The 21,901-nt window shown below is 38.7% G+C and overlaps 1 protein-coding gene and 1 long non-coding RNA gene across 3 annotated transcripts; both read left to right on the forward strand.

Moving 5' to 3' along the window:
* Nucleotides 1–8,664: 8,664 nt before the first annotated feature.
* Nucleotides 8,665–11,279, forward strand: LOC133729947 (uncharacterized). The gene is made up of 3 exons (XR_009856560.1): nt 8,665–9,003; nt 9,168–9,209; nt 10,835–11,279. It is a non-coding gene; the product is annotated as an uncharacterized LOC133729947 (long non-coding RNA).
* Nucleotides 11,280–11,963: 684 nt separating this feature from the next.
* LOC133733427 (ADP-ribosylation factor GTPase-activating protein AGD5-like) lies at nt 11,964–15,856 on the forward strand. 2 transcript variants are annotated; one of them, XM_062161048.1, is made up of 11 exons: nt 11,966–12,190; nt 13,198–13,256; nt 13,450–13,540; nt 13,651–13,705; nt 13,810–13,900; nt 14,018–14,210; nt 14,304–14,562; nt 14,690–14,865; nt 14,997–15,224; nt 15,306–15,364; nt 15,527–15,856. In XM_062161048.1, exons 1-11 carry the CDS (start codon nt 12,140–12,142, stop codon nt 15,684–15,686), a joined length of 1,422 nt encoding a protein of 473 aa, XP_062017032.1. In that variant the 5' UTR covers nt 11,966–12,139; the 3' UTR covers nt 15,687–15,856. The 2 variants fall into 2 exon arrangements, with proteins under 2 accessions (XP_062017031.1, XP_062017032.1); XM_062161047.1 differs by having other exon boundaries at nt 11,964–12,190; nt 14,018–14,562.
* The last annotated feature ends 6,045 nt before the right edge of the window (nt 15,857–21,901 follow it).

The raw sequence follows: 21,901 nt of genomic DNA on the forward strand, positions 1-21,901 counted from the left end.
ATAATAGCTGTGACTACTGCCTGGATTAATGGTGACGGTGAGGATGATGATATACTGTGTCTGTCCTATGTATATATGCTGGACTAACTCATTTTACCTAATTACCTAATTACCTTCATACTTTCTGTTCCACTCTCTCCTAGGCATAAATTCCACTCTGCTTTAGGATACTATGCATGGATTTGTTATATTATTGGGTTTTCTTGAAACAATAGAATCATAATCGAATATTTACATGTGCTCAACAGTCAAGTAACCAGTTTACTATTGCCTACCAGTTCTGATATTAGTTGATTATTGTTGTTTTTGTTTTGGCAAAGTTGATTATTGTTGTTTGACAGGATATGTTGGCAACTTTGAAGCAGATTTACAATAAGATTTACATAACCTATTCATTCTATGCAACAAACAGAGTAAGCAAGAAAACAGAGGAAGTATGATGATATAGTTTGTGGAACAGGAAATATCATTTTATAAATGTAATTAATGTGATTTTTCTTTATTTTTAACCGAAATTTCTACCGAAATTGAAACTTTCTCTAAAATTTCCTTAAATTTAAAGTACCAAAATCGAAACCGGAACCGAAATTTGAATCCTTGCTCCTAGGGACTATTGGAATTATTCTCGGTATCATCTTATGGCCGAGGTATTTGGGAAGAGCTCCTGCACGTCCATATCAGCAACCATAGATCCAGAAGATTTGGTCTGGCGATTTTGGGTCACGATGTTGAAGGAAGTCTTTTTTTTTTCTTGAGATTGGCTATGAGGAGGTATGGAGACTTCTGGGTTGGTTTGTCTAATGAGCCATTGATATGGCATTATTTTCGAGGACTACATGTGATATTATCAGTGGCTTCTAGTGGTCAATATGGCGGCGATTTATCCTTGTTTGTGGTTTGGCTATTTTGGGACACGATATGGAGGAGGATGACATGGCTGTTCTTAGTATTGGCGGTGAGAATTTATCATGACTCTCGAGATTTGTATTGTTATGTAGCATGAGAAAATAAATGATTAATTTGGTTAGGAGTTGAGCCTATTTGGCCCATGGATGTCATGGTTGTTGATGGACCCGTAACTGAGGTTGTTCTTAAGGAGGAGAGTCGGGAACTTATGTCCACCACCGGTTATTTTTGTCTAATGTAATCCTAGTATCTTGGAATAAAAGGTTTTTCATTCTCAAAAAAAAAAAAAAAAAAAAAAAAAAAAAAATTTAAGACTCAATCACTCAAACAAGAATCTGTTTTAAACTAATGAGGATCTTATTTCCCTTTAAAACGATTTTTTTTTTTTTTTTTTTTTTTTGAAATGAGGGCTTTGTGCGGCTACCCTCCAGCCTTGATTAATGAAACTGTCGAATACAAGGGGGGGACATTGAGCCTAAACCCCTGATTACAATAAGCATCTATAACGCGTCCTGAAATAATATCATAAAACTCTACAAAATACATGTATTCTAACAAGCACCAATTAGCAAAGAGTGCACTATTGGCTACTCTATTTGCTTTGACAAAGCGGTGACATAACGGAAAGATAACTCGATTACAACGAAGCATAAATACCAAAATCACAGCTTTCCTACTATGTTGCCGCCGGAAAACAGATCCGACGACACTTAGTTTCATTCTGCCACTAGGAGGTTGCGACCATTAAACAATAGATCTTCCCCTCGCTAGGGAAAACAAGGCACTTAGAGTGCACACACAGGCATGTAGCCCGACTCTCCCTACAAAATATATGTAGGTACTTATTACACGCCAAAGGCGAGACAACACTAACCAACTAAAATAAATAAAGATAAAAGCATAAATAAAGAGATCAACCTAGGCCAGGCCCAAAAGGCGGACCCAAGCCCAAACCTCGACCCAGGAATCAAGGGAGACCCAATCCGCCAGCCAAGTCTGGCCCACCCCCACCACAGCCATCGTCGACGAACCACCGCCTGTACCGCGCCGCCAGAACCACCGGACCGCAGCCATCATCATGCTGCCTTCCAGACCGCACCATGGAAGAGCGCCGCCCCTGCCAAACAGAGTCAACCCCAGATCAGATCGAAAAAGATCAACCCATATTGGACTGCTCTGATCAGACCCGAGCCCTGCCGCCATGACCACCGCCCCACCTAGCAACAGTCCGCCATCCTTAACCCATGGGAACGCCCCATCTCTGCCAAACAAACCCATCCCTGGATCAGATCGAGAAGACCTAACCCAGATCAGACTGATCTGATCAGATCCGAGCCGCGCCAGCACGACCACGGCACCACCCCGCCACCTTCGAACCTGCGCCACCAAGTCACGTCGCCGGACTGACCATCGAGGGACACACCAGAGCCCGACATCAGCCTCGATCTCCCCTCTCCTCGCTTCACACCCTGCTACCGAAACCTCCCCGATCCAAACCAGACATCGATCGAGGAGTCCGGCTCTCTCCAGACCCATGCAGGGCCAACAAAACGATTTTTTTTTTAGTTACCACAGAGTCGCTTACTCGCCGATGTTGTAACATGAGTCTTAAAAGTGGTAAGTATTACATAAAGTATGACATGTATAAAAAATATTAAAATATCATAGCCTTACCCACTCATACTCACACACAATACTATAACCTTAATTTATGATCCTGGTGTTCTTACGAAAACAACCATAAACTTGGTGGTGAAGAAAAGATATCTTGATTCGATCTTGAGTAGGAATCCTATCTATACATAGATATCGAATCCTAAACATAACCAGCCCTAAAACCCTAAACCTCAGTCTCATGGTATCTTGATTCTTGAGTAGGAAACCTATATATACATAGATATCGAACCCTAAACATAACCAGCCCTAAAACCCTAAACCTCAGAGTCTCATAGTACAACCATGGGTGCTGATACGGTACCTAGAGAAGAGAGCGAACTGGAAATGAAAAGCAAGCAAAGAAAATTATATTTCATTCAAAGATGGCTGCAGAAACCCTACTACATAGCTTATATACCCCACTAGATGGCTAGGATGGAGACACGTCCCATCTAGCATGCTGATTCACTAAACTCTAATGGACAAACTAATTAAACTTAAGCTCATAATTAAGCTAACAGTGACTAATTAATGAAGAACACGTGCGCTCCATGCTCACGACCAGAGTAAGCTGCTACTGCTGAAGAAAGACTTGCCAAACGGTGCGTTTCATTTAATGAAGCCTTGGATTCCCAGGTTGACTCGTAACATTGCTTCCCCCATCACATCAAACTTGTCCTCAAGTTTTTCCAGCTAAAACTTAAACTGAGGGTACCTTTGCATGATTTCTTGAGCAAATTCCCACGTTGCCTCTTCTGGAGAAGTACCGAACCACTGTATGAGCCACTGTGTGGCAGCAGCCCCATTTTTCTTCACCATGCGAGTCTGCAAAACTGCTGCTGGAGCCCACCTTAAAGTGTATGTGTCGCTCATGTTAGGTAGCTGGGGTTCCACTACCGCAGAGTCACCAACTTTTTTCTTCAAAAGTGACACATGAAACACGTTATGTATTTTGGCAGTGGGTGGAAGTTGTAGCTTGTAAGCTACTTGACCAACTTTCTGAATCACTTGAAATGGTCCATAGAATCTGGCAGAGAGCTTGTGAAACACACTTCCAGGCATAGAATGCTGTTTATAGGGTTGTAGCTTCAAATAAACCCAATCTCCAACTTGGAACTCTCGTTCAGTGTGTTTCTTATCATACAGCCCTTTCATTCTAGACTGTGCCCTCTGCAAATTTCTTTTGATCACTGCTAGTAGTTCATCCCTGTTCCTCAATTGTTCATCCACTGAAGCGACTGCTGTGGACCCTGGCAGGTAGGGAATGATGGAAGGTGGTGCATAGCCATATAATGCTTGGAATGGAGTCATCCTCAAGGCCGAGTGGTACGCAGTGTTATACCACCATTCAGCCCATGGCAAGGCTTGCACCCAAGTGTGAGGCTTGTCCCCCACAACACATCGCAGGTATTGCTCCAATGTTCGGTTTAGATTCTCAGTTTGTCCATCCGTTTGAGGGTGGTACGCTGTAGATCGACTGAGTTTAGTCCCCTGCAATTTGAAAAAAGATTCCCAAAACAGGCTAAGGAAGATAGGGTCCCTATCCGAGATGATATCCTCAGGCAGCCCATGTAGCTTGAATATTTCATTGATGAAAGCCTTGGCAACAGACACAGCTGAATAAGGGTGAGACAATGGAACAAAGTGAGCATACTTGGTGAGTTTGTCAATCACGACCCAAATCACTGATTTTCCTTCGGACTTTGGCAGCCCTTCGATGAAATCCATTGATATTACGCTCCAAGCTTTCTCAGGAACAGTGTGTGGTTGCAGCAATCCGGGGGGCAGGATTGTTTCATAGTGATTCCGTTGACAAAAGTCACAGTTGGCCACAAAGAACTTGACATCTTTTTGCAAACCAGACCATGCAAAGTTCCTGTGTATGCGTTTGTAGGTTCTCGTCCTCCCTGCATGACCTCCAAGTAAGCCTTCATGAAACTCCACCATGATTTTGTGTCTCCAGTTGGCAAAAGTAGGGACATAAACTCTTCCCTTGTAAAAAAGTTGGGAGTTGACGAGTGTATAGTGCTTCTTACTATGGGGGTCCAGCTGTAGGGATTGCATGATTTGAGAAGCCTCGGGGTCCTGCTTGCAGGCTTGTTGGATCTCCAAAACATACTTGTGAATAGGTTGTGAAGCTCCACTAATAGCTGCAAGGTTTACAGTTCGGGACAAGGCATCAGGAGCAGCATTATTCTTTCCAGCCTTATATTGTATAGAATAGTCATATCCCATTAACTTCAATAACCATTTCTGTTGAGCTGGAGTGGTTATCCTTTGGTTCAGAAAATGCTCGATGGTCCTGTGATCTGTGTATATCTTGAAGTGATGCCCTAGAAGGTAGGGTCGCCAATGTTGCACTGCCGAGACAACAGCCAACATTTCTTTGTCATAGACCGAAAGGGCTAAGTGTCTTTGAGCCAATGCCTTGCTCATGTAGGCAATAGGATGCCCTCCTTGTGATAATACTGCGCCTAAACCTAAATCAGAAGCATCACACTCGATTACAAACTCCTTGGAGAAGTCTGGAATGGCCAAAACTGGTGTGGATATTAGAGCTTCCTTCAAAGTCTCAAATGCCTTCAAGGCTTCTGTGGTCCAATGAAATCCCTCTTTCTTAAGCATATTAGTTAGAGGCTTAGCAATAACTCCAAACCCCCTCACATACTTTCTATAATATCCGGCTAACCCGAGGAAACCCCTTAATTGCTTGAGATTCTTTGGTTTCGGCCATTTTTTGATACACTCAATCTTGGAGGGATCCACAGCAACTCCTGCCGCACTAATGACATGTCCGAGATACTCCACCTTTGAAGTTCCAAAGCTACATTTACTTTCTTTCACAGTAAGAGAGTGTTGTAGTAGTCGTTGGAAGACGAGTTCCAAGTGCTGAAGATGTGTCTCAAGGGTAGGGCTGTAGATCAAGATATCATCAAAGAAGACTAGCACAAATCTCCTTAAATAATCCCGCAACACTTCATTCATTACCGATTGAAAGGTGGAAGGTGCATTTGTCAATCCAAAAGGCATCACTAGAAATTCATAGTGACCTGAATGAGTCCGAAATGCCGTTTTACTAATATCCTGTTCAGCCATTCTAATTTGGTGATAGCCGGACCGTAAATCCAATTTGGTAAACACAGTAGCCCCATGTACTTCATCAATCAATTCATCCACAACCGGTATAGGATATTTGTCTTTCACCGTGGCTGCATTGAGTGACCTATAATCCACACACATCCTCCAAGTTCCATCTTTCTTCTTAACCAACAGTACCGGTGATGAAAATGGGCTCACACTTGGTCTGATGATCCCTGCATCCAACAATTCTTGGACAATTTTTTCAATTTCTGCTTTTTGAAAGTGGGGATACCTGTAGGTTCGAACATTTATGGCTGCTGTGTTAGGCACTAGCTCAATCTTGTGATCTTGTGGCCTTGCTGGTGGTAGAGAAGTCGGAGTCTCAAACAACACAGAATACTTGTGGATCAACTGCACAATATCAGGGTGGGTTGCTTCCTTGGCCGGGAAATTCACCACCGTGTTGAGTTGAACTAGTATAGCCTCCCTCTCCTTCTTGAGTAACCTAGACATTACCTTGCAACCTACCACGGCAGCTCGAGTTTCAGTTTCACCCTGTAATAGATAGTCCTTGTCCTTGTAGTGAAACCTCATCCTCATGGTCTCAAAGTTCCATGTTATGTCCCCTAAAGTCCTCAACCAAGTAGCCCCAAGCACAATTTCACACCCTGAAATAGGTAATATATAGAAATTAGCAGAAAAATGAAATTGTTGTAGACATAACTCAAGAGTAACCTGTCCCCTAGTGTACATAATTGCTCCACTAGCGAGCCGAACTTTGATGGGGTGGATAGACTGAACCGTGGCCTTAGATTGCTTGATAAGAGCAGGATGAATGAAGTTGTGGGAGGCCCCCGAATCGATTAGTACATGTGCCTTTTTGTTGTAAACCTCCCCTTTGAGTTGCATGGTTGATGTGTGACTTCCATCCCCCATAACCTGCAATTCCACTTCCTGATTTTCAACTTCTTCCTCATGGGGTTGTACCTCTCCCACTTCTGCATTTGGATCAGGACCTGGCATCTCTCTTTCTTCCTGGATGACTTCAATTATCATTGCTTGGCCCCGTCTACAATTGTGGCCAGGCCGAAAAATTTCGTCACAAAAGAAACACTGATTGCGTGCTCTCCTTTCCTGGTACTCAGCTTGAGTTAACCTCTTGTTCCCACCACCCGGATTAGTAGCCCCCAATGGTTGAGCAGCTTGTATCCTAGCAGGATTAAGTGGTGGTGCTCCTCTATAATAGCCCCCTGCAGTTGATACAGTAGCAGGTCTAGTTTGAGCAACATGGCTATTTTTGTTAACAAAATTTCCCTTGGAGCTATGCCTGAGGTTCAACTCTCTCTCCTCGAAAATTTTTGCCATCTCACACGCTTCATACAAAGTCCTGGGCTTTTGAACCTTCACATCCACTCTGATGTTGTCTTTAAGACCCCCCAAAAAACAAGAAAGCAAGAGTTGTTGAGAGAATCCCGGAGCTCTCCTGGACAACTTTGTGAACTGCTCAATATACTGTTCCACACTCCCGGCCTGTGACATTCTGGCTAGTGTGGCTTGGTAATCAACAATGTTATGGCCACTGAATTCTCTCATGAGTAGATCAGCCAACCCCAGCCAAGTGTTTGGGAACTCATGTTTAAACATAAACCATCTATCAGAGGCTTTCTCAGTTAAGTGCATAGTGGCAAGGGTTAATTTTCTGTCTTCTGGTACTTGATAAAATTCAAAGTACTGTTCGGCCTTATTCAACCATTCCACCGGGTCCCCTCCACTAAAAACAGTAAGCTCCAACTTCATTTGTTTCATAGTTGGTAGGCTCGGGTCAAAGTGATGGTGATGGGGTGGTTGGTATAGTTGTTGTTGATATCCACAAGACTGTTGCTGATGAGAGTTGGATCCTAACAGGGAATTTGGGATGTAATTTTGTGGCATAGGAGTTGTAGTGGTGGCAAAGGTGGGGTAAGCTGTGACCATAGAGTATGGCATAAAGGACTGTGAATAGCAGTGGCTTGTCATAGTTGGCAGTGGTTGTGTAGGCATATCCACAAAACTCATTGGAGTGTAGGAGAAGGGGCCCGAATAGGTCATAGTGAAGGGATCGGAGCTGCTTCCCATGGCCCCGTGGGAGGAATTAAGTTGCTGGCTGCTAGGAATAGCATACGATCCAAAGGGGCCGGTGAAATGATTGAAGGGCTGCGACCCAAAACTGGAATGCTGATAGTAGCGAGTTTGAAGTTGCTCACTCTGCACTTGTGAACGACTTAAGCTCACATCCTCCTTGTTACTACTGTCTATGTTAATGGGATTAGGCACCAAGGCCCCAGAAGCGTTTGTAGTCATCACATTACTGGGTCCCAATTCCACAGATGCATTAACATGTCCAGTAGTAATTTCGCGTGAAACAACTAGAGCTACCTCATTGTTTGGTGGATTTAAGGAGAAAGTGTGAGGTTGAGAAACGCTACCAGTAGTGGGAGTTCCAATGGTTGTTGTGTTGGCCCTTGTGGAAGACGCTGAATCCATTCTCGCTGCCAAAGCTGGTGAGCCCGACGTAGGGGGTAAAGATCCAAATTTCAGTAAGGAGGAGTCAAGGTGAGCTACAGCTGCAGCTGAAGTATCCTTCATAGATCTGAGTTCATTCATCATCTCAGTCCGGAATGAGTTGAAGGATTCTTGGTACACATTCAGAGTAGATTGGAGTTCATTAATCTTGGCCGTAGTCTCATCCTTGTGTACCTGGAGATCGAACTCAACACTGGTGAGCTCTCCTGAGGATTGAGGAAGAGCTCCTCCCACCCCCTTGTGTTTAACCATCGCTCCCAAAATCGAGAGCTCTGATACCAGATGATACGGTACCTAGAGAAGAGAGCGAACTGGAAATGAAAAGCAAGCAAAGAAAATTATATTTCATTCAAAGATGGCTGCAGAAACCCTACTACATAGCTTATATACCCCACTAGATGGCTAGGATGGAGACACGTCCCATCTAGCATGCTGATTCACTAAACTCTAATGGACAAACTAATTAAACTTAAGCTCATAATTAAGCTAACAGTGACTAATTAATGAAGAACACGTGCGCTCCATGCTCACGACCAGAGTAAGCTGCTACTGCTGAAGAAAGACTTGCCAAACGGTGCGTTTCATTTAATGAAGCCTTGGATTCCCAGGTTGACTCGTAACAGGTGCTGCTGCCTCAAGAAACTCGATTTTGCCTATCACTGCGTCTGTAATGGCAGTTGGATCAACTGGGTTTCTGTTCCATCATGTCTCTGCTGTCCGTCAGGACAAAGAGGCTTATAGGAAAGAGAAGCTCTCGATTAGGCGTGACCAACTTGAGATGATTAAGGAGACCAAGAAGTAAGAATTTTCTTCATCAATTGATCACTGCTTTGATGTTATACTCTTTCAATCTTTTATAAACAATTTTCAATGTCCTTGGAATTGCATTTATTTTCATTTTTTGTTACAGATCGATGAATTGTTCTGATTCTTCAATTTTGTGGTTTTTGGTAAATTTGCAGTTCTATTTCTACAGCTATAACCGATTTCAAGAATTTTGTCAGGTATAATCTTCCTATAATTTTTTTTTTTTTTTTCGAGCTGTGGATTAGTTTTGTAGACTAGAATCTTGTGAGTTGCTGTTGTATGATGGATGAAAGAATTTTTGTGAATCGATTCCAAATCAAAATTGAAAAAGAACTAAATTTTATTGATCAGATCATTCCATTCCATCAAAGCCTGATAGATGTTTTTGGACATTCAAACGGCTTATTGTTGTGCTATATTCATTTTTGTCATCCTTGGACTTTAGCTTGTGAAATATAAGTTGGTGCAGCAAAAGTTGCCCTAATAAAATGTGAAGCTCCTAGCTAGTTTTGGGTAGTCTCAGGATACAACTAGCTAGATTACAAATGCCTTGTAATTCGTCGTCACATTCTGGATTTCTGGCCTATTGCCCTATTACCATTGGCCAATCTCCAGGTCTTATTTTGCATTTGGGCATCCTTCTTTTTTATCTTCATTGTATTTCTCTTTAACAATTGCAAATGTGCTATTATTGTTGCTAAATATAGGCAGGATAGATATATGAAAAGGGGGGTTGTTGCAAGGGCCTAGCTTCATATATATGCTGGGTTAGGATCAAGGGACATGTTTTTTGACACAATTTTTTACATTCTTTTTTAGCCTTTAGATCTCATTACATCCAATGGTTCTTATAGCTCCAATAAATGATGTGGCAATAATGTAAAAAATATAAATACATAATCTTCCCTAAAATACAAAAATCAAGAATCATAAAAATAAATAAACATAAAACCACACAACCCCGATATCTACCAGCCTATCCTAAATTACAGAACAAGTGGATAATTATTAGTAGCTTTGTTCTTCTTATCAACCATGAAAATACCAAGGAGAAGAGAGAATTGCAGTTGTAATTAATTAAGCTCAAGATTAGATTGGTGTTCTGAAAAAAGGAGATAAAATAATAGAGTTGAAGAGGTGAATAAATATGGCCATGGCATGGAGACGAGTAGATTGACCACCCTTTTTTCCTGGAATATAAGTCCTGCAGATTGAAGAGAAACGTACAATAGGCTTCTTCTTCATCATCTTATACTTCATTTCTCTTTTTCCTCCGCTCCCATAAACCAGATTGCTTCTGATGTTCAAAACCAATGCTCAATATCTGAGCCAAAGAGGTTGACTCCTCCATCTATATCATCAATCAATGATTCTTCTTAACATTCCTCCCTGCTTCCTCCGAACTTGATCTCATCTAACCCAAAATTTTGTAAATATAGATGGGGGGGGGTGGGGGGGGGATGGGAGAGTTATTTTATTTTTTAGTCTTGTAATTTTAATAAAAAAGAATTTATTTATATTTCAATTATCCCATCATTAATGGAGCTATGAGAACCGTTTGATGTTATTAAATCTAAAGGCTAATTAAAGATGTAAAAAATTGTGTCAAAAATCGTGTCCCTTGATCCTGACCCATATATGCTAAAATTATACCAGCTAATCAAATGCCAAAATAGCAAATTTCTGTCATTGGTATGTTAGTTGTGAGGTTTGTATGCAGAGAGTTGATGACTGTTATTAGAAAGTAAATAGTTTTCTAGTGAGAACTTTTTATGTTAATGTGATTTTGGTGACTTAACTCGGGGTTTTGGTTCATTTGCAGGGATGAGTCTAATAGCGTGGGTAAGACGAAGAAGTGATAAGTTAACATGCATATCTATCAACACCTTGCATTTGCTTACTATTGATTTTTAATTTTATTTTCATGAAAAAAAAAAAATTAACTTCAGAAATCTACAATGAGAACGTTTGCTTATTTTTGTATGTGACTGATGCGTGATTTCTCTATATTTTGGCTTCAATGGGGATAAACAGTCAGTGAATAAAACGAGCTCAAACTTTTTCTTCAATTTTTTTGAATTTGATGAAACACGCAATTCATCACTCATCATAACTTTAACTATATTCATAAGAATTCAAATTTAAAGACAAATAAATTGAATCTTTTCATTATTATTTTCAAAGCTCATAAAGCAATTTCCGACCAACAAGACTTACGAAGTAGGATTTGTGAAGAATTTTTGCCTTTTGAACCTAAGAAAAGCTCCTTGCCACAGAACGCGTATTTTAACAATTATGTTGCACATTACTCTGCATAATCGTTTTTTTTTTTTTTTTAATTTCACCAATGCGGATTGTTTTGCCAAATAGCAATAGAGCTTCGTCGGCAAAAATTATTGTAACAATTAATTATATGAATGCATACCATATTATGCAATCTTGCTTAAGAGACATAAGAGACCATGAGGAATAATGGTTCTCAATCACATGTATTAATTGCAAATATCGAAATTATACGGAAATTATAAATAAAAAAAATTAAAACCGTCTATTTATTCTTAACGATCAGATTCACTTATCTCTGACAGTTTTTCAGAATTTGCGTTATCGGTCAGCAGTTCTGCCATAATATGACAAACATGCTATATGATCTACATTAATATTATGTTTGATAGAGGTTGCTCTATGTCTTGCACGAAAAAGCAATAAGGAGGTGGTAGCTGTAAAAATAATGTAATTCCAGAACAAGAACAGGATGGTGAGGTATTTTCAATGGGGTCAATTTTACATAGAGAACAATCATGAACAATGTGTTGATTTGGGGGGTTACTCCATCTGCTCTGCTTAGGACATGACCAAACAGTAAACTCCAAATAACACCAAACGGAGGATGGACGGCGCCGTCAACGGCCGTTCACACCTATAAGAAGACTTGAAATTTGACGCGTGTGTGTTTATTGGAGATGCCACCCTCCTTTTCCTAAGTCCGAATACAACAACACAGCCAAGAAAAGAAAGCGAAGATTCCCACTTCCTCAATTTTTCAGAATCACAAACCAAGAAAGGAAGACAGACCCTTTTTCTTAGAGAAACTGCTGTTTGGAAGCTTTGGATTATCCGCAGCAACATGAACCAAAAGGCTAACGTTTCTAAAGAGCTTAATGCCAAGCACAGAAAGGTCTCTTCTTTTCTCTCTTTTATTTCACTTCCATCAGTTCATGTAATCTCAAGTTTTGCATAGCAGTTTGTATTAGGAGTTGCAAAGATTCGAGCTTTGTTTTCTCTTCCATCTGGGTTTTGTTTTTTCAAGCTAGCCATGATTGATAGCTGTTTTGGGATTGTTGGGTTGGCTTCAAACTCTGTATATGTCAACTATGGTGTTCTAGTTTAGCTAAGGCACACTGTTTGGTTTTGTTGACAATTTTTTTTTTGGTTTGGTTGTAGCTGGAAGATTGTTCTTGTAATTGGAACTGTATGCTTTAATGTTTACTGCCCTTTTGCATTGCTTTGTTGTTTTGGCTGAGCTTATCTGGGTTTTCATTGAAGATGCTAATCGGGTCTTCAAGAAGAAATCTTGGGTTCTTTGCATATTGGTCTAACGTTTAGTATGGGGAATTAGAATTTAGTAGTTTCTGATAGCCGTCGACCGGTATCTCAGGTGATCAGTATAATTGTTGGTTGACATTATTGACACAAACAGAACTGGTTTATCTGCACTACCTAATATTGTTCATCTTGTGTTGTATTCAGTTGTGTCATTGAAATTTCATGATGTGAACAAATAATATATAACAAAAGTAGGTACAAGGTGTCATATTTTGTGAACTATTGATGATGCAAGCCTTGGTTAGTCAAGGTCCACAATGAGTTGTCAATTATTGAGAATATACTTATAACAAAACTAAATTTTGAACTAACACACAAATTATAGCTGTCTATTATGTGAGATGATTCATATCTTTTTGTTGTTTTTATAGTCTGAACACATAAGCATGTTTAGTCACTGTTTAGATTAAGCTAAGCAGGTGGTGTGTGGACTAGGTGTTTAGTTGGAGTTGGGGTTGGGGTAAATGGGGGTTACAATCATCATTCTTCTTCCCCTGGTAAATTTGCTATTCTACTTTTGAACCTAATTTTCTGTATACTGTGTTTCTTATCTGTCGTATTTTGTTTCCTTGGATGTAGATATTGGAAGGTCTTCTTAAACTGCCAGAGAACAGAGAATGTGCAGACTGCAAAACCATGTATGTATCATACATTGATATAGATAATAATTGTTCTGAAGGAGAAGTAACATAAAATTGAATAGCAATGATTTAAGGGAAAGAGACAGAGTCATGTAAACTCTTTTGGGTTTAGTGCTTATTTCAGTGGTGGATTATTTTGTCATGCATCTTATATGTCTGGTTGATTTGTAATGGTGCCTTTTCTGTACAGAGCTCCACGATGGGCTAGTGTCAATCTCGGGATCTTTATATGCATGCAGTGTTCTGGGGCCCATAGAAGTCTTGGGGTACACATATCAAAGGTGGCATACGTTTTTCCTATTTATATTTGGAACTTCATTGCATATCCACGTTTTTCCTCTAGCTGTGCTATATGCTCTGTATAATTATTATGATTTTGATGTTGATGCAGGTGAGATCTGCCACTTTGGACACATGGCTTCCAGAGCAGATTGCATTTATCCAATGTAAGTATAAATGTTATTCCATGGGCTCTTTAGTCTGATGGAAATCGAGTTTAAAATTGTTATGCAATTACTGAAGAGTTATTTTGGTTCCTTGTTGCTACTAGCGATGGGAAATGAGAAATCGAACAGTTACTGGGAAGCAGAGTTGCCTCCTAATTATGACAGAGTTGGAATCGAGAATTTCATCCGTGCAAAGTATGACTTCATTGGTTTTTGGTTTACAGTACTGGTATTTTGTGTTATGTAATACTAGTTATTCATTATGGTTCATATTCTGGGCTTAGGTGTTTGGGTGCTCATGTTATCCATTAGGTATGAATCGAAAAAATGGGTTCCCAGGGATGACAAACTAAAATCACCTCCCAGGGTGACTACGCAGAAAACTTCTGTTTATGGAGCAAGGCCTGAAATTAGAAGCAAGCATGGCGATGTCAGAAATATTGAACAGTCTTATGAGCAGAAAGTTGCTCATCCACCTGGTAGAATAAACAGGATACCACAGCAGGTGCGTATTATTGTTCATTTGCCCATTTGTCGATTAAAAACTGATTATTCCAGTGCTTCTTGTCTTAATATGATTTATGGTCTTAATGGACAGGTTAGTGATGATTTGAAACCAAAAAACATTGAAAAGAAATCACCAGAAGCTAGTCAAAAACCACAAGAACTTGAGCAGAAAACAGAACCAGTAGCTCCAAAACCTGAACCAGCAAGTCATAGAGCTAGTGCTACTCCAATTTCCGCACCAGTTAAAGTGGACTATGCTACTGATTTGTTCAATATGCTCTCCATGGAGGAATCAAGAGGAAGTGACTCCGTGACATTTGCCAATAACATTACATTGCCTACTATGCATTGTATGTTCCTTTATCATATGCAACTGTTGCTTTATTAATTTTGTCTTCCCAAAAGAGAAATCTTCGGATCAGTAATTACTTATTAAATTGGCTCATGAGATTGACCTTGAATCTCCTTAACCTGCAGCTGCTGAAACAAAACTGGCAGAAGAGAAAAACAATGCACCAAAATCATCTGAAAGCAAGGTGCAATCAAAATATGGTATTGAGGATTTGTTTATAGATACTCCATCAATCACTCAAACCTTTTCAGTGAAACCTCAGACTGATGTCAAGAATGACATTATAAACTTATTTGAGAAGGTATATGTGCTGCATATTTCTCTTTTTTTTTTTTCCTTTTCCTTTTTTGGTCAGGCTGCAAATTATGATGAGGTATATAACATTAGCATAGTCCATGTCCTCTAACCAATTTATTAATGGATTTTGCGCAGTCAAGTATAGTTTCTCCATTCTCGATGCATCAACAACAACAAGCAATGCTCTCCCAACAACATTCATTACTAATGGCTGCTGCGCCAAATTCTAGCGGATCCCATTCCTTTTCTTCAAGTTTACAACCTGCCTCCCAAGCTATTCACTTGCCCACACAAAATGGGCGAAGCGTTGGCCAACAAGTTCCTGGCAACCCAACGCCGCCTAATCTACAATATTATAGTCAGGTGGTACTCATGAAAGAGCTTGCTTACAACTAGTGTTTTCTGTCTGATATCTTATCTCTTATGTTGTTTTCTTGCTGCCAGATTGGGAATGGTTATCATGCACGTCCAATAGGCAATGCAGTTTCTTACTCGACATCAAGGTACACATTATTAAAAGTAGCTGGTGTGCATGCTTGAAAGAATTGTTTGTCTTTTCATGAGACCTAGTTAATCAATGATTCATATTGTGTATGAGATCTTTCATGAAAATAAAAGCAAAAGACATCAACCATTTGAATCTGTTGTCGACATTTCTGTTGCAGCATGTATACGATGAGGCCGGTAGCTCCAATCAACGGTGTCAGAAGCATCGGAGGAAGCAGAGTTTCAACACCACCGCCAAAATCTTCTGTCACTCCAACTCCTTCAGGAAGGGACTTTGATTTTTCATCGTTAACTCAAGGATTGTTTACTAAACGATGACAAGTTAATCGTTTGTGGGTGAAATGACCAAATATGGGAGCATTTTATAGTTGATTACTCATTCATAGTTGATTCCTTAATCTTTATTCATTAAGATGGTGACTTCAATTGTATCAGCAGACAGCAGGCCTTGTCTTCAATAAAGTTAGGTTCATATTTCTTGGCCTCAATCTCTATTGCTTGTTATTTTTCATGAAAATAGAAATCAAAAGATATTGGGCCGTTGGCTAAAAGAAGAAATTGAGATAGGCTCATGTCATAATTCAGAATTTCAGATTATAAACTTTGGGCCCGTCAAGTAGAGTACATGTTCAAAATTATATTCTATTAATAGTGAGATTATGGTATCTTAAAAAATGGGGTGTGAAAAGGGAGTGTAGTTTGCAATTTTGGGAGTGTAAATTTCACCTCCTTAAGAAATAAGGGCTTTGACATGGTTTTACACTTTAGAAGTGTTATGGGGGCACTCGTGGCAATGACATGGCACGTCAAAACATGCCAAAGCCAAACCTTCTCAACATCATTTTATGTTAACTAATTTTGTGCTCTAATCTCACAATTGGTAGAACATGATTGCTAAGAGATACTCCAAATGACAAATTTCAAAAATCTCAACATGATTTCTAGAATTACTTAAAAATTATGATTTGAGGGTGAGAAAACAAAAACACGCGATTTTTGCCAAAAATCGTGTGTGCACAGTTTTGGGCAGAAAATCATGTTTCAGACATACATTTTCAACACAATTTTTTATTGAATGCTTTTTTGCTCTAACTTCACTATTGGTAGAACATGATTTTTGGGATCTCCTTCATGTGATGGACTTTAAAAATCTTGACCCAATTTTTTATTACACTTTTCTCAGTTTTATGACTTTGGAAAATTGTATAAAGAAAATCAAGTCAAGATTTTTGAGTTCTATTAGTTCTAGAATTGCTTAACAATTATTATTTGTGGGTGGGAAGATTTTGGTGCAAAATTCAAAACATGTGATTTTTGCTCCAAAAATCGTTCCACAGTTTTGGGCAGAAAATGAATTTTCAGATAAAAAAAAAATTTGAAAGAAAATTTATGAGTTGGTTGCCATAGGGGTATTCGACATCTTTCGGTGAGTGCAGCGTCGCTTCAATGTACAGAATTAACGCCATCTATCTGTGTACTAATAATAAATATTGTTTACTTTGGACATCGTTGGGCATACTTATTACAGACCTTAACTCAAATTTTGGGTTAAAGCCCACCAGGGTATATTTAAAAAATTAGAGAATATACTCATTCAACCGTGAAGATTCAATCGAAAAAACACTATGAAGATTCGTTCCGTATTGACGGAATTTACAAATGGCAAACACCAAAGGATTGGACGGTGCTTAACTGTAACGACTTTGATTTAGAAAAAGTCGGAAAAAAACCGTTATCTAATATCATAGTACCAATCCCAGCATGGCCTTCTTTGTGGACTTTTCCATCTGACCACCGCCCAATATCGATCGGTTTGGGTATTAAGGAGTGGAATTAAGATTTGCACTTTAGCAACAAATGGTAATACTTTTCCATTTGTTTTGGTAAACAAACAAATTGAGTGGGTTTTGTTGTTTGCTTAACAAGAAGAGCAACTGACAATTCTGACAGTACGTGGAGTATATTCTCCAATGAGGCTGTGACCTATTGCCATGTAAGAGTCGGCCAGGTTTTAATTTCCCGGAAAGTGCAGTAGCTTAGAAATTAAGCAGTCGAAACCATCTCTATCAACGGATTTTATCTGTAGGTATTATCCTTACTTTCATTATATATTGCAATTGATTTTTGTGACCCATGCAATGCACTTTTTCCAGACAAAGGGTGAAAGACCTGAAGTCTACTCTGTTGAAACTATGTACGCGTTCAGAATGGGTAGGTATGTGCTTGTAATATACAGTAGGATATAACTATCAATGGACGTTCCTTAACTTCGGGTCCATGTCTTATCTATTATTTATGTTTCTATCTATTATGTTCATATATAGTTGGGAGTTGGATGAGGTTTAGTTACAACCAAGAGAAAAAGATGGCATCTAGTTGATATACAATTCGGTGTGGTACACATTGAGTGAGGATTTTAAATTTTTATGGTAATTTAATGCAAAAGTGGATGTAAGAGTAAGCTTGCACACCTCAAGTTAGATAAGACTTAACTAAAAGAAAAAATAACACATATCTAACTCAATCTAAGAATGTAGCAAAGGAAAATAAACATTAGAATTCAACCATCACACCGTGTTACAATAATATATCTATATAGTGTAAGGTTAAAACTTCAACTAATTTAGACATTTTTTATTACCTATGTCTCTGCTTAGATGATCATATATGTGTATAGAGCGGTAAGCGGTTGTTTTCTTGATATGCAGATTGTGACAAATTCAGGTTCACGTAGGCACAAAACTGATCGACCAGAAGCTAAAACTAGCTTCACCTGAAACTAATGCATCATTGATTCTCATCCCTGTCAGTATCTCTTTATATGCAAACGCTAGCTAGCAGCTAATTTATTTGACAAGCTATCCAACTGCCGTATTTAATACTTCGATTAATCTCCACGAACTATAGATTGCCATTTCATGTATTCGACTAGACGTTTGCCCCATTTGTTACTCTAGCTATGAATCTATAATAATCTGTATCTATATGGAATTACATATCCAATTCCATGGTGGTCGGTTGGCTCTAGAAGCAGCAAGCCTAACCATGCATGCATGAACCCTATCTCTCCCAACAGTAAACGACAGCTATACCCTTAATTTATATGCAATCCAGCTAGTATCCATTCTTTTCTACCCTAATATATACCACAACTATAAGGACTGGTCGTTTGCTCTCGCTATCAAAGTGTTAAATAGGTCAAAACCCTAAATGTGTGGCATAATCACACATCTTATCCATACTTGCACTCATATATTTTTGCCACCTACGTAACTATATGCGTTCTGTAACTTAATCAACATTTCCTTGGACTCTTTCAAGTTTTGGGGTTTTGGCTTATCTTCCCTGTTAGCTAAATTTAATGTTTTTAATTGATGTGGTGAGTTAATCTGACACATTGCGGTGATTCTGCACACTAAACTAATAATAATTTTTCGTGGAGAGATAATCAGTAAATATATATAGCTGGGCTAGGCACCCAAATTCCAAGTAATAATATATATATAACTTTTCTTGGCTAAGGATAGTTAACCTTAACTTAGCCTTAGGAACGGATTTCCAATTTTTGTCCACTTTTCGATCACATATTCACATCTTAACCGTTCAGTTCTTAGGTCCTAATGTATATATCATCTCTGCAAAATTTCAGCCAAATTGATGATCGTTAAGGCATCAAAAACTGCAATTTACATGAACGAACCGAATCTGTCGAACCGGAACCGTTCGTGTATATTGTTGTAATTTGCTGTTTTGAATGCCTTAACGGTCATCAATTTGGCTGAAATTTTGTAGAGATGATATATACATTAGGACCTAAAAACTGAACGGTTAAGATGTGAATATGTGATCGAAAAGTTAGCAAAAACTGGAAATCCGTTCCTAATGCTAAGTTAAGGACATCCTTAGCCATGAAGGGCTGTATATATATATATATATATATAGCTAGGGCATACGCAATTTCACTGTTTAATGAGCACGGGCATACGCAATTTTACTGTTTAATGAGCATGTATCAGTAGTAGATTAGTCAAATATTATTTGGTGCTCGTGAAAGCCCAAGTACTTTGTTCTCTTCGATTGGCCGAAATGGATATATGTCCTGATCTTTCATTACAAATAAGACAGCGAGAGTCGTCAATTCGTTTATCAATTTACGTCCGTACAGGTCTTAATTAGCTGTGTATTGCAACCAACTAGCTAGTACTGTCCTGCTTTCAAACTAATTACGTGATATGAAATAGGGTAAGGTTTGTTAAATTTCAGTGGACATAATTATTGTTTAGCTGTGTATTGCAATCAACTAGTAGTTTGTTAAATTTCAGTGGACATAATTATTGTTTAGCTGTTTATTGCAATCAACTAGTACTGTCCTGCTTTCAAACTAATTACATTATATGAAATAGGGTAAGGTTTGTTAAATTTCAGTCAGTCGACATAATAATTGTTTAGCTTCTCAAAAAAAAAAAAAAAAACATAATAATTGTTTAGTTGACTTATCGGCTTATCTTGCAGCATATCATTCTAAGTTTCTAACGGTGGTTTTAACCCTTTGAACAATGAGGCTACTATATGAAGTTCGCCTCAGGCCAGCTATGTGGTGTGGTCTATAGTGATCGAAAAGTGAGCACGGATGATCACGCGATTCATTTAAGAAAAATATTACAGACGGTACCAAACGGTAGATGACGATATTATATAGGTGTAATTATCAGGAAAAAAAAAATTAAACATCATTTTGTCCGAATAATGGCACTGCTACAATCATCATTTTCGGTTCAAGGCAATTCGTTTTTAGCGTAAATTGTGCTCCTATATTTGCACCTATCATATATACGAGTACCTTATTCACTATTTCAGTACGTACTGTTTGATCACATTGCAATGGAGTCTCTACAGTTGGCCAATCTTAGCTATGAAAGACTAAGTACTTCGTTCTGTTTAACGGACCAACACGGCATATGTCTGGATCATTTAGGGTTGTTAAGCTACAGTCCATTAATTGAAATAATTGAAAGAAGAATCGCTTAGGGTTGTTATTCACTATTTCAGTACTGTTTGATCACATTGCAATGGAGTACGTCTCTATATATATATACTTGGCCAATCTTAGTTATGAAAGAATAAGTTCTTCGTTCTGTTTAACGGACCAGCACGGCATATGTCTGGATCATTTAGAGTTGGTAAGCTACAGACCATTAACTGCAGTCTTTTTCCAATTAATTGCAGCTTAAATTTGAATTGGTCCATAATATAATTGCGATAGCAGCTGCTCAAATCACACTCTGAAAACACCATACGCAAGGCTGGAATGAATTAGTATTACATATAAATTTGGATTGATAGTTATCACTTCTTATCAGTATGCTGCCTAAAATCGATCATGTCTGTTCTCAAATCCCTTTGGTGAATGTGGACCTGCAAGTTCATATTTGAAATTAAAAATGGGAAATAGAAAGAACCCGAGAGAAAAATAACGAAAAGAACGAAAGGAAAAGAAATGAGAGCCATTCATGTTAAGTTGTTTACTAATTATACGGAGTCAGAAGATTCACATCGATCGAGTTATTTACTAAGGAAAAAGAGTTGTTCCATTAAACTAGTTGAGTTACTAAAATCACCATGTACAAATATTTTGGAAAAAGTAATGTAATAACACTATGGTATAAGGTTTAGGGTTTAGGTGTTGTTAATTAGAACCATTCATTTGTTTGATTCAATTAGATAACTAAACGATTTCTGATTCGATTGATTTTTAACATAGATGATTTTTAAATACTAACTTAAGATAGGTATCGTTTGATGAAAAATTTATTAAGTAGAAATATGTTAATCGACAATAGAGATGAATATGCTCGTTTATCCAAAGATTGAACGTAAGAATTGTCTTAAAAGTCGATCATTCTAATATTAGTCATTCGCCCCGGCCCTCTCAAAAGAACCCGCATCGTCATTAACATAATTCTGCTTTAGGTATCCTTGTTTCATATGTGAGAAGGAAATGAATATGCTCGTCGTAAACGTACACAATCTACGTACGTTAAGGCTACTCCATCTGTAATGGAATGATCTCATCAGTTCATGACTAACATAACTATTTAATTAGGTACAATGGAATATAATATTTCAGACCGTAAATCTGAAGTCAATGTATAATTTTCTCCGCTGACTTAGCGATCAAGAAAGAAAAAGAGAATCTTGCATTATCGTGCTGTTCCTCCAGTGATATATACAGGCAGCTAGCTCTGTCCCTGTCATAAGTTTTTGATTTTAATCATCTTAAATTCTCAGAAAAAGAAAAAGGAAGCAAGCCTTTATCTGTAAATAAGAAATGGCGGAGTAGGTCCGGTAGAACCAAAACGATGGTTCCGTGGTCGGCTAGATCAGGTGCAGTTGCCTCGCGCACACGTGGTAGGCCACCGCAGCTGGTGGTGGAAGCTGAGCAGGGTCGTCCATTATATCCATATCAACCTTCGTTCTTTCAAATGTACTCGAATGCTTTCCTGTTTTGATATTGGACCTTTTTTCTGTCACCT

This window comes from Rosa rugosa, chromosome 2 (assembly GCF_958449725.1).
Source record: "Rosa rugosa chromosome 2, drRosRugo1.1, whole genome shotgun sequence".
NCBI classification, from domain to species: domain Eukaryota; kingdom Viridiplantae; phylum Streptophyta; class Magnoliopsida; order Rosales; family Rosaceae; genus Rosa; species Rosa rugosa.